The sequence below is a fragment of the Bufo bufo genome, chromosome 1 (assembly GCF_905171765.1).
Source record: "Bufo bufo chromosome 1, aBufBuf1.1, whole genome shotgun sequence".
Classification (NCBI taxonomy): Eukaryota; Metazoa; Chordata; class Amphibia; order Anura; family Bufonidae; genus Bufo; species Bufo bufo.
The window spans coordinates 246,879,997-246,892,914 of record NC_053389.1 but is presented as its reverse complement, the minus strand read 5'-3'; the positions used below and the strand labels follow the sequence as shown (position 1 = coordinate 246,892,914).

The following is a 12,918-nucleotide window of genomic DNA, read 5'->3' as shown; positions in this document are numbered from 1 at the left end:
AGGTGCCCTATTTCCTCATCGCTGAGTCTACTTCAGTAGAGTCACATTGTCAGGGAAAACTTGACACATGAGCCCTTCTGGGGCCCTAGATTAGCCAAAAATGCTCACAGAGGGTATTGGGCAGCCTGTTGATTATTACATTTGGTGGAATATTTATTTGTTCACCCCTGCATTGGAAATGTGTGGACTCGTCAGAGAGCAGAGTGCTTTATAAAATAAGGTAAACATATTAAATGTCCCTCCCATCCGACTTCTGCTGGTGACCACTGAGGCCATCCAATAGCCTCAGCAGACACATGAGTGGCACATGACCTCTGCAGGAGCTGTGGGACATTCTTTTTTTTTACTTTTTACAATTGTTATAAAATCTTGGAAAACTACTTATTCAATATCATGTTTTTTTCTGGTAAATACTTATTTTATTATTGCTTAATAAAGAAAAAGTTCTGCTACTTGCTAATATACTTTGTTTAATGTCTCCACCATTTTTCAAGCTGTCTGCCTGCTGTCAGTGAATGGAAGAATGAATTGCCTGCATCTAGATGCAGGCAACCTGTACAGACCATATACATCTCACAGCAGTAACCAACCTAGATAATCCACTGTATAAGGGCTCATGCACACGACCGTATGTATTTTGCGGTCCGCAAAAAATCCGGATGACGTTCGTGTGCATTCTGTATTTTGGGGAACGGAACAGCTGGCCCCTATTAGAACAGCCCTGTCCTTGTCTGTAATGCGGACAATATTAGGACATGTTCTATTTTTTGGCGGGACGGAAATATGGACATATGGAAACAGAATGCACATGGAATAACTTCAGGTTTTTTTGCGGACACGTTGAAATGAATGGTTCCGCATATGGTCCGCAAAAAAGCGGAATGGACACGGAAAGAAAATTAGTGTGCATGAGCTCTAAGGCCCTGTTCACTCTGACATGTCTGTTCTTGGTGCAGTCACTGCTGTAAACCTCTGGCTGAATAAATGGATGCTTGGATTCTGAGCATCCGGCAACTGCTTTTTGGCATGGAATCCACGCAGAAATTGCGATGTTAAAAGCCGCTGTGTGAATGGGGCCTAAGGACTCCAGACTCTTTGTAACAAACTCACAGGACAGTAGAGAAAGTAGTGCTGTTCGTGTGTTGATTCCTCTGTTTTCTTTGGCTTCCAGGGTAGACTGCTCGGGTCGCCGTGTTGCCAGCTTGGATGTGGATGGCGTTATCAAAGTTTGGTCGATTGATGGCATCATGCAGACCAAGGCCTCAGCCATTTCTAAATCTGCCCTCCTGTCATTGGAGTGGGCAACCAAGAGGGACAGACTGGTAAGTTCTGGAAGTTAGTAGCCAGTTTGAGGTACCTCACTCAGGGCTCCAGATGGCGACCAAAATGGTCGCTAATGCGACTTAGAATTTACAAATGGCGACAAGACTTTTCAGTCTTGTCACCATTTGCGACTAGACCCGCCACCGCAGCTCTGCTGTTTAATACAGCGGCGGGCACAGGAGATGATAGTTCTCTGTCCCACCGCCGTTGTTCTTCTCAGCAGCGCAGTGGAGAAGTCTCTCCCTCCCCCTGTGCTGCTGCCGCCGCCGCCGCCAATAAGAAGAGAGACGGGAGGAGGAGGGGAGGGGCTGTGGCCACTGCGCCACCAATGAAGATAACTGACCTGTTAATACAAATATAGGAGGCGGGTGCCGGAATCAAATAGCCGGCACCCGACCTCTATGACAGGGAGCTGCGATCAGCGGCAGTTAACCCCTCAGGTGCGGTACCTGAGGGGTTAACTGCAGCGGATCGCAGCTCCCTGTCATAGAGGTCGGGTGCCGGCTATTTGATTCTGGCACCTGCCTCCTATATTTGTATTAACAGGTCAGTTATCTTCATTGGTGGCGCAGTGCGCCCTCAACACCCCAGTATAATAAACATTGGTGGCGCAGTGCGCCCCCCCTTCCCAACACCCCAGTATAATAAACATTGGTGGCGCAGTGCCAATGAGGGTTAAAAAAAATAAAATTAACTCCCCTCCTCTCCTCCAATTGATCGCGTAGCTGCCGGTCTCCTGTTCTTGCTTCAGGACCTGTCAAAGGACCTGTGGGGACGTCACTGAGCTCATCACATGGTCCATTACCATGGTGATGGATCATGTGATGAGCACAGTGATGTCACCACAGGTCCTTTGACAGGTCCCGAAGAAAGAACAGAAGACCGGCAGCTACACGATCAATTGGAGGAGGGGAGTTCATTTTTTTTCCCATTTTTTAACCCTCAATTGACCTTCTACTAAGCATTCTGTATTAAAGAATGCTATTATTTTCCCTTATAACCATGTTATAAGGGAAAATAACACAGTGAATAGACTTTTATCCTAGCAACCATGCGTGAAAATCGCACCGCATCTGCACTTGCTTGCGGATGCTTGCGATTTTCACGCAGCCCCATTAACTTCTATGGGGCCTGTGATGCGTGAAAAACGGACAACATAGAGCATGCTGCGATTTTCACGCAACGCACAAGTGATGCGTGAAAATCACCGCTCATGTGCACAGCCCCATAGAAGTGAATGGGTCTGGATTTAGTGCGGGTGCAATGAATTCACCTCACAAGGGTTCCAGCCCCTAAGGGGGCTAATAGTAAGTAAAAAAAAAAAAAAAAAAAAACACAAATACTAAGGCTATTTTCACACTTGCGGCAGTGTGATCCGGCAAGCAGTTCCGTAGTCGGAACTGCCTGCTGAATCCGCCGATCTGGATGTGACTGAAAGCATTTGTGAGACGCATCCGGATGCGGATCCATCTCACAAATGCATTGCAAGAACGAATCCATCTCTCCCCTTGTCTTGCGGACAGACGGATCCGGCACTAATACATTCCTATGGGGAAAAATGCCGGCATTCCGGCAAGTCTTCAGTTTTTTTCGCCGGAGATAAAACCATAGCATGCTGCGGTTTTATCTTTTGCCTGATCAGTCAAAATGACTGAATTGAAGACCTTCTGATGCATCCTGAACAGATTACTCTCCATTCAGAATGCATGGGGATATGTCTGATCAGTTCTTTTCCGGTATAGAGCCCCTAGGATGGAACTCAATGCCGGAAAAGAAAAACGCTAGTGTGAAAGTACCCTAAATTATTAAGTTTAAATCCCCCCCTTTCCCAATTTTACATATAAAATATATAAACAATAAATAAATAAACATATTACATAGCGCTGCGTCCAAAAAGTCCAAACTATTAAATTATGAAAAAATATCTCCTATGCGGTGAGCGCCGTAACAGAAATAAATAAATAAATAAATACCATGCGATTCGCCAATTTTTAGTCACCTTGTCACCCCAAAAAATAGGATAGGACTGTTCTATTATGGGCCGAACGTTTCATAAAATGCAAAATGCACGCAGCTTTTTTTGGTGTTTTTTTTTTTTTTGCGTGGTATTGAGTATCACAATACTTTTTTATGGTGACGAAAGCGAATAAAAATTTTGGTATCGAAACAACCCTACGCCGATCTGATCGGCGTAGCGTTGTCACGATACCAAAATTTTGAATTGGTTACGATTTGGCGACTAAAAATTTTATTCGGCTCCTAAATTTTTAAGTTCAGGAGCCGATGGCTACTAGGTATTTTTCTGGAGCACTGTCACTGCACATAAGATGGCTGTCTGTGCTCAATAGCACACTTTAATATGGATAGTTTGTGGCTTTGATATATATTGATCCTACATAGCCGCTTACTTTTTCTTTTCTCCCTGCTGTTGTGGGCATAGCTCCTGCTGGGGAGTGAAGTTGGCACTGTTCGTCTTTATGATACCGAAGCAAAGAAAAACTTATGTGAGATCGGGATCTCTGAAGATATGCCGAGGTGCGTGCTATCCCAAAGGACGTAGATTGAAGACGGGTAATCTTTCTGATACTGAAGATGTCTCTGCTTCTAGGATTCTCTCTTTGGCATGTAACCCCAGTGGGACTTCATTTGTCTGTTCAGCGGCGGCTCCTTCCTTAATCCCAGATCCAGCTGTACCTGGCATAGGAGACAATGGAAGCAATCAAGTGCCAGGACGTTTATTGCTGTGGGACACTAAAACCATGAAACAACAGGTAAAATGTTGTCTATGATGCTACATGGCATTCACTCCAAAGGGTTTATCCGCTTTTGTATACAATTTCAAATTTATACAAGTTAGACTGGACTCACTGTTCTGCTGGTGGAATCATTGGGGGTCATTTACTACAGACTGGCATTTCACATGCTGGAGAAATATCTAACCAAATTATTAACAGGTGCATGCCTCTTAATAAATTTGTAATTTATCTTCTTCTATGTGTGTGCCAGAAATGAAATCTACTCCGGCCAGTAGCTGGAGTTGATTTCTGATTCAGCGTGTGCCAGGTTTCTGGTGCACATGATAAATGAGCTGCAGGGGTTAAAAATATGTGGCTTTTCAAGAAAACTTGCATAGAGCTATAATGATGGAAATTATCGTGAGTTACATCCTGTATTATTCTCCAGAGCTGCACTCACTATTCTGCTTATGGAGTCACTGTGTGCATACATTACTTATCCTGTACTGATCCTCACTTATATCCTGTATTATACTCTAGAGCTGTACTCACCATTCTGCTGGTGAATTCACTGTGTACAGATTACATTACTTATCCTGTACTGATCCTGAGTTACATCCTGTATTATACTCCAGAGCTGCCCTCACTATTCTGCTGGTGAATTCACAGTGTACATTACATTACTTACGCTGTACTGATCCTGAGTTACATCCTGTATTATACTTCAGAGCTGCACTCACTATTCTGCTGGTGGAGTCACAGTGTACGTACATTACTTATCCTGTACTGATCCTGAGTTACATCATTTATTATACTCCAGAGCTGCACTCACGTTTCTGCTGGTGGAGGCACTGTGTACATACATTACTTATCCTGTACTGATCCTGAGTTACATCCTATATTATACTCCAGAGCTGCCCTCACTATTGTGCTGGTGGAGTCACTCTGTACATACATTACATTACTTATCCTAAGTTACATCCTGTATTATACTCCAGAGCTGTACCCACTATTCTGCTGGTTGTGATTGAAAATACTCAGCAAGCAGTTTAACGGAGCTCATATAAAGTAGGGGAAACTTGGTTAATCGTACACTAGACTGTTTATATGTTGGTATCTATTTATCAGGTTACATTTCTCCATTTTCTTCTTTACCAGCTGCAGTTCTCTTTACAACCTATGCCCATCGCTGTAAACTGCACATCCTTCAACCACAATGGGAATCTTCTGGTCACTGGAGCAGCGGATGGTGTCATCAGACTTTTTGGTAAATGGCACAATGAAGCCTAGTCTGTGTGTAATATATATTTAACCCTTTAATGCACCACAATGTAACTGTTCCGCTACCCTATGGATTGTTGTACATAGAGGTTCCATAACGTCAAGTTATGTCATGATGATCTCCATGGACACAGGAGCTGTGCCTCTCCAGCCAACATCACGAGCTCGGCTGTGGTTGACAGACAGACTTTTGTTGTAATGGTCGGGGTGGCATCTAAGGAGCTTGATAGAGGGATGGTGCTCCATCTATCTGTCCAATGGGCCCTGCAATGTTACGGTACTGTGGCAACCAGGACTGCTGTAGATGTGAACCCATTAGTCCATGCCTTTTATTTGATTGCCTGTCAGTGTAAGTTATTAGACAATAATGCTATAGAGCATTATGTATGCATTGAATTCATCACAGCTTCAGGTGCCCTAGTCGGACAAAATTAAGTGAAAAAATAAAAAATTCTCCCCAAAAATAAAGATATAAATAAATAACCCCCTTTTTTTGATGGAAAGAAACCATTGCAGGCTACATTCAGAAGACACTGAAGAAAAATGGCTGTTGGGGTCCATTGACACATCTGCAACGTTGTGGAACGGATCCGGACCCATTCATTTTCAATAGGGCCGCAAAAGATGCAGACGGCACACAGTGTGCTGTCTGCATCCGCACTTCCATTCCATATCCGTCCTTCCGTTCCACCAAAAAATAGAACATGTCATATTCTTGTCCGCACACCAAAATGTCCGAACTAAATGTCAATTTGACCCAGATAATAGTGGTTATTAAAAATACTCATTAAATGCTGGTTTTGTGTATATATAGATATAACAATAGATATATATAGATTCCTGTCTGCAGACACGGACAAGAAAAATCATTTCTATTTAAAGTGCCGGCCATGTGCGGTCCGCAATTTGCGGCCGGCAAAACACTTGCGGACATGTGAACGAACCCTTAAAATGGGTTAAACTGTCAGTCTTTCGCGCCCCCTTGAATTGTACGGGTGCTTTCGAGCTATTGAACACAGAAAAAATAGGACGTCCTAATTTTTAACAGTCAGTGTTTACGGTTTGGACACATTGGTGTAGTGTGAATACACCCATAGACTGTCATTGTTCTGAAAACGGCCATGTGACAGACATTATAAAAACCATGACACAGTCGTGTGAATAAGGCCTTATTGTTTTAAAGTAGTAAACAATAAAAAAAAGCATGGTACAATAAAGTTATTGTATTATTCTTACTGTGTGGAGTTATAACGAAAAAATTACAAGAACAGCTGAGTAAGAGTACATGCTAGGAGTTGTAGTTTCACAGCAGCTGGAGGCCGACGGGTGCCGATCCCAGCACTAGAATATGCCATAAATGTCAGATAAGTGCTGGTTCCACCTCTGGGACCCGATCCTATGTCCTGAAGGGGGCCACTCTATGGGAGTTTCAAAAATATAACTATTTTAGGAAGTCTCAAAGCAGTAACTGGAGAGGACTCTGCACATGCACAGTGTGCTCTCCTTCCCTTTGGTTGCCATGTTCTGGAAGTAGGATCGGGTCCCCTTTTTAAGAACATATGGTACAAACAAAAGCCCTTAAGTTAATATAAAAAAAAAACTAAAAAAAAAAAAAGGCCTCAGATTGCAGCTACACAAAAAATAGTGTTTTTATTTTATTACCAGAAAACGTAAATTTTTACCTCATGGTTAATAGTGGGAAAAAATGCTAAAACCTCTGTCAGAATTTTTTATTTGCCTTCCCACAATCCCAAAAGCAATTAAAAGCTAATACCCAGAAACGCAAAAAAAAATTATCAATAGAAAAATAAGGCCCAATATAAGCTGAACCTTAAGGTTAATTTTCCCTCCTTCACACTGAGCTCAAGCTAAGCCCTGCCCCTTTTCCTAAGCTCCACCCACCCCTCAACCAAAATAGAGGTGATTCAGAAGCAATGAGTCCTGTTTTCTCTGCCATATTCCCACAAGTCTTTGTTTTGGGAGCTTTGTCTTAGCTTTCTGTAGTGTCTGTTTTCCCCTCACCCACGACAGCGCCACAAGAGAGAGGCTCGGCCCCCACAGGCAGGAAAACTGAAGTACAAAAAGGCGGGAGGCTCTCCTCCCACCTCAGTATGGTTTATTGTCTCTGGAGGGAAGCCTGTAGTTCTCTAGGTGGCTTCTCCCTTGGGTGCCTCAGTTACCTGCGATCCCTTTCTGTAGATGGTGGCATTATTTATGCACTGATGGGTGTGCAGAGGCGCGATAGCCGGAGTGGAGCGCTATGGGGCTTGCCTGCTTGGTGGCGTGGTTGCGCACCTTAGTTACGATGCCCAGGGGAGGAGCGGTAGCTTCCGGAAGCCTGAGTGGCTTAACAGGAAGCGGAAGACGTCAGGAAGGGAGGCCTGGAACGCAAGCGCCGGATGTGCGGGCGCTCTGTAATGACGTCAGGGGAGGCGCTTAAAAGGTGCGTAACCCGAATATAGCTGCCGACGGGTCATATGGGAATCGGAGGAAGTTGTCAGCCCTCCTGGTATAAGGAATATCTCCTGGCAGTGGAGTATTGCAGCCTGTGGCAAGCTACTATGGAGGAAGATAAGGATATATCTAAAAAGAAGAATAAGGAATGTGCCCTATGCAGATACCCTTTACCTTCTGAATATATGAAGAAGTTGTGTCAGGGTTGCATTGATAAAACAGTAGCGGAGGAATCGCTGTCCTTTTATAAGAACCTTCAGACCTTAGTCAGGTCTAAGGTTAGCTCTTCCTTGAAAAAGTCCAGGGGTCAGAAGGAGCAAAGAGCTAAGCAAGTTCAGCAGATAGATTTGGGAGACTCCTCTGATTCAGAACAGGAGCAGGATCCAGGTTCTGACAGATCATCTTATTCTTCTGATGAAGAGGAGAAAGAGATTGGAAGGCCCTTCTTTCCAGTAGAAGATGTAGATAAAAAAGCTGATGGGTTTTTGAAGGGTGCTTGGGAGGCGGCAACATCCTCTTTCAGGCCTTCTATCGCATCCACTTCCTTGATTCCGTTCCTTGATTGTTTGGTTCTCTGTACTAGAAGATCAAGTAAAAAACAAATGCCCTAGGGAAGAAATTCTAGCAGGATTCCCTACCAATAAAAAAGCGGCAGATTTTTTTAGCAGACGCCTCAGCAGAAGATCTAGCAGCCAGTCTAATGGAATCTTCACTCGCTAACTCTGCCCATAGGGAATTGTGGCTTATAGGTTGGAGTGGGGATTTGCTGTCTAAGAAGAGGCTGTGTGCTGTCCCTTGTGAGGGAGAGTTTCTGTTCGGTTCTGCCTTAGACGAGCTGTTAGAAAAGGCAGCAGCTAAGAAAAAGAAATTTCCTATCCAAACCTTTTCTGCTAGGAGTAGATCTGATCGTTCCTTTCGAGGTAATAAAGGAGACAAAAAAACAGAATTTAAATACAGATCACAAAGGAGAAGCGGAAGAGGTTTTTAATTCAGCCAGTCCTTTACTGATAAGAAAAAATCAGGGGACCAACAATGAAGCCAGGTTGCCTGTAGGAGGAACACTAGTAAAGTTTCTTCCTGCATGGCAGCAAATTTCCAACAGCTCCTGGATCTTAGACACAATAGGTCTAGGTTTAAAGCTAGAGTTTCATTCCCCTCCTCCAGTAAGGTTTATAGTCACAAAGTCTGGGGGGGAAAGGACAGATCCTATAGAACTAGAAGTACTACGGTTTTTACTCTCCTCTCTTTCTAGTAAAAAAAACTAGACTGTACCTTCAGAATGATTATAAATTTATGAAAGCTTAAATGGGTTCTTGGTCATAAAAAAATGGAGACCATAAAATCAGCAATAAATTTACTATATCCCAATTGCTTCATGGCAATCCTGGACTTAAGACCCCTATTTTCATGTCCCTATTCATCAGGACTATCAGAAGTTCCTTCGGGTAGCAGTAGAACTAGGGGGAGTTATCAGACATCTGCAATTTCAGGCCCTTCCCTTTGGACTGTCAATAGCGCCAAGGGTGTTCACAAAGATAATCTCTGAAATGGCAGCTCATATCAGGGAAAAGGATATTCTTTTGATCCCTTATCTAGACGACCTTTTGATAGTTGGAGAATCTGGGGAGGCCTGCAGGAAAGCGGTACAGGAGGTGTTGCAGATTCTGGAAGAAATGGGATGGATCCTGAACAGAGAGAAATTGAGACCAGAGCCATCACAAGATCAGCTTTTTCTAGGATTGCGGTTGGATTCAAGGATACAGAAGTGTTTCCTGACGGAAGAGAAGATCTGGAAATTAAGAGAAAAGATACAAGATCTAGCCCAGTACCCAAGAGAAACCTTAAGAAAAGGTATGTCGATTCTGGGGAGTCTGACTTCATGTATCCCAGCTGTTGTATGGGCCCAGTTCCATTCCAGAGGGCTACAGTGGGACCTGTTGACTGCCTGGGAAGGGGGCAAGAAACCCTAAGAATCTTGTTTAATTATACCAGACCAGACCATAGAGGAATTAAGGTGGTGGTTGATAAGAGACAATTTAACCCAAGGGGGGGCCTTGGATAAAAAAGAATCTTTTTATGCTTGACTACAGATTCAAGCCCTTGGGGTTGGGGGGCCCAAATTCTACAGCGCTCTATCCAGGGCTTACGGCAAGATGGTCAGAAGTCAGCTTCATCAAATATGAAGGAACTTATGGCAGTAAAATTCGCTATGTTAGAGATTCTTCCGTTATTATCTAACAGACATCTTAGAATCATGTCGGACTATAGCACTGTAGTTTCCTATTTAAATAAACAAGGGGGTACCAGGAGCAAGGCCTTAATGGTAATGACAAGTGAAATCCTTCAGTTGGCTGAAAAAAAATTGTAGTTCCATCTCTACAGTTCACATTAAGGGCACAGATAATATTTAGGTGGATTTTTTAAGTCGTCATGTTATCTCCCAAGGGGAATGGAGTCTAAACCAGAAAAAATTTTATGGGATTTTTGACCTTTTGGGGGTTCCATCAGTAGACCTGTTTGCTACTAGTCAGAATAGGAAAGTAAAGAATTTCTTTTCTCTGTCTCCAGAGGGATCCCCCTGTGGTCTAGATGCCTTCCTGCACATTTGAAATTTTCTCCTGGGTTATGCCTTCTTTCCCTTTCCCTTGATTCCCAGAGTCTTGCAGATGATAAGGGAAGATTGTGCTCGGGTGATTTTAATAGCTCCCTTTTGACCCAGAAGAACGTGGTTTACTTGGCTAAGAAAGATGTCGGTATTGGACCCGTGGGTCCTTCCAGAGATCTACGACCTTCTGCCTCAAGGACCAATTTTCCATCCACAGATAAGGAGCCTCCATCTGACGGCATGGAATTTGACAGGTTTCTGCTAGCCAAGAAGGGTTTCTCGTCCAACTTAGTAAATACCCTCTTGAAATATAGAAAAAGAGTAACAAATTCTATTTATGCTCAAATTTTGAAGAAATTTTTGAGTTTTGCCGATATTAATTTTAGGGACATCCCTTTCCATTTTCTGTTTTTCCAGGTGTTAGAATTCCTTTAGAAGGAGTTGCAGTTAGGGTTATCTCCCAGCACCTTAAAAGTTCAAGTTTCGGCTCTCTCGGCCTTGTTGAATGAAAACTTGTTATCAGATCTGTGGATATCAGAATTTTTCAGATCCGTCTCTTGTTCTTCTCTTAAAGAGGACCTTTCACCAGGATACATGTATTGAAATAGTTATATTACCTTACAGTGCGGCCCCCAGTGATGCCTTTCCACATTTTTTATTTTTTTTCAAAGGACCCCCCCCCCCTTTCGTCCGCTGTGATCCCCATTTGTTTTGGCGCCTCATATGCTTATGAGGCGATTCGGTTCAACTAGGCGGGGACTTGAATTTGTCCTGGGCGCGGTTATCTTCTCCCTGGCAGCCAAGCGCATCCAATCAGAGCGCCCTGCTCTTAGCCAAGGAGAATGAGCTCAAGTTCTCGCGAGATTCACGAGAACTTGAGCTTTTACACATCCCGAGCCTTGCGCCATCTTGTGGTCCGTGGCGGAGAGCATCACAGCGGCATAGGCAGCAGCATCCTGTGGGTAAGTATGAAAAACAACCCTAGAAAACGAGCAAGTTGTTCAACCTTTTACTAATACTCCCCCTAGGCAAACGAGCATGATGTTAGTTTTACAAATTTACCTCCCACCACCCCCTAAGGGACTCCAAGATGGCGCACGGCTCGGGATGTGTAAAAGCTCAAGTTCTCGCGAATCTCGCGAGAACTTGAGCTCCTTCTCCTTGGCTAAGAGTGGGGCGCTCTGATTTGGATGCGCTCGGCTGCCAGGGAAAAGATAACCGCGCCCCCAGGACAATTTCAAGTCCCTGTCTAGCTGAACTGAATCGCCTCATTAGCATATGAGGTGCCAAAACAAACAGGGACCACAGCGGACGAAAGGGGGGGTCCTTTGAAAAAAATAAAAAGTGGAAAGACATCACTGGGGGCCGCACTGTAAGGTAATATAACTATTTCAATACATGTATCCTGGTGAAAGGTCCTCTTTAATCTTGCACCCAAGATAGCGCCTTGGGATTTAAATTTGGTCCTAAACACCTTAATAAGACATCCCTTTGAGCCTATTGAGGAGGTTTCCTTAAAGCATGTATCCTTTAAGCTATGTCTTTTAGTAGCTGTGACTTCGGCCCATAGGATTAGTGAACTTCACAGTATTTCCATCAATCCTCCCTATACCACCATACTAAAAGTTAGGGTGATCATTCAACCTGATCCAGCCTTCCTCCCTAAGGTGGCTTCCAAGTTTCACAGGTCTCAAGTGATTGTACTCCCAACCTTCTATCAGTCACCATCTACTGAAGAAGAAAAAGCTTATCATTGCCTCGACGTTAGAAGGTGTTTTAGTCCTGGACAAATACTGAGTTAAAGACTTGAGGAAGTCTTCCTCGTTGTTTGTTGTTTTTCAGGGGAGAAGAAAAGGTCATGCAGCATCGAAGAATACCTTGGCCAGATGGATTACTTCAGCAATATCATTGGCTTACTCTTCCTCAGGGAAGTCTCCTCCAGAATGCCTTAGAGCTCACTCTACTAGGGCTATGTCCACTTCTTCGGCTGAGAGGGCTGCTGTATCTATAGAGGATATCTGTAAGGCGGCTGTCTGGTCTTCTCCGACCACCTTCTTTAAACATTACCATCTACAGTTAGACTCTTCTTCGGCTCTAACCTTTGCTACTAAGGTGCTTTCGACTGTCAACCCACCCTAATGGTTCCTTGGTTCTCACTCTCGTGGTGCTGTCGTGAGTGAGGGGAAAAATGAAGATTACTCTTAGCAGTAATTGGATTTTCCTGAACCCACAACAGCACCCTTATTTCCCTTCCCTATTTTTTGGTGATTGGTGTACGTGTGTGTGTGTAGCAAAAAAAAAAAAAAAAACATTTTTGAGGACATGAGTTGGCTGTAATAATTACGGGCGGAGTTCCTCATCTTTGGAAAGATATACTGAGGTGGGAGGAGAGCCTCCGCCTTTTTGTACTTCAGATTTCCTGTCTGTGGGGGGCGGAGCCTCTCTCTCGTGGTGCTGTCGTGGGTTCAGGAAAATCCAATTACCGGTAAGAGTAATCTTCATTTTCCTCCTTCATTTACA

At 43.8% G+C, this 12,918-nt stretch overlaps 2 protein-coding genes across 2 annotated transcripts in view; both read left to right on the top strand.

Moving 5' to 3' along the window:
- WDR91 (WD repeat domain 91) overlaps nt 1-12,918 on the top strand; it is a 44,046-nt gene that overhangs the window by 27,517 nt on the left and 3,611 nt on the right. The window contains exons 10-13 of the mRNA XM_040438238.1: nt 1,172-1,322; nt 3,764-3,858; nt 3,932-4,094; nt 5,217-5,325. Of these exons, the coding sequence (XP_040294172.1) occupies nt 1,172-1,322; nt 3,764-3,858; nt 3,932-4,094; nt 5,217-5,325 (518 nt within the window). The remainder of the gene's footprint in view (nt 1-1,171; nt 1,323-3,763; nt 3,859-3,931; nt 4,095-5,216; nt 5,326-12,918) is intronic.
- LOC121005476 lies at nt 9,129-12,749 on the top strand. The gene is made up of 3 exons (XM_040438248.1): nt 9,129-9,644; nt 10,616-10,689; nt 12,241-12,749. Exons 1-3 carry the CDS (start codon nt 9,341-9,343, stop codon nt 12,535-12,537), a joined length of 675 nt encoding a protein of 224 aa, XP_040294182.1. The 5' UTR covers nt 9,129-9,340; the 3' UTR covers nt 12,538-12,749.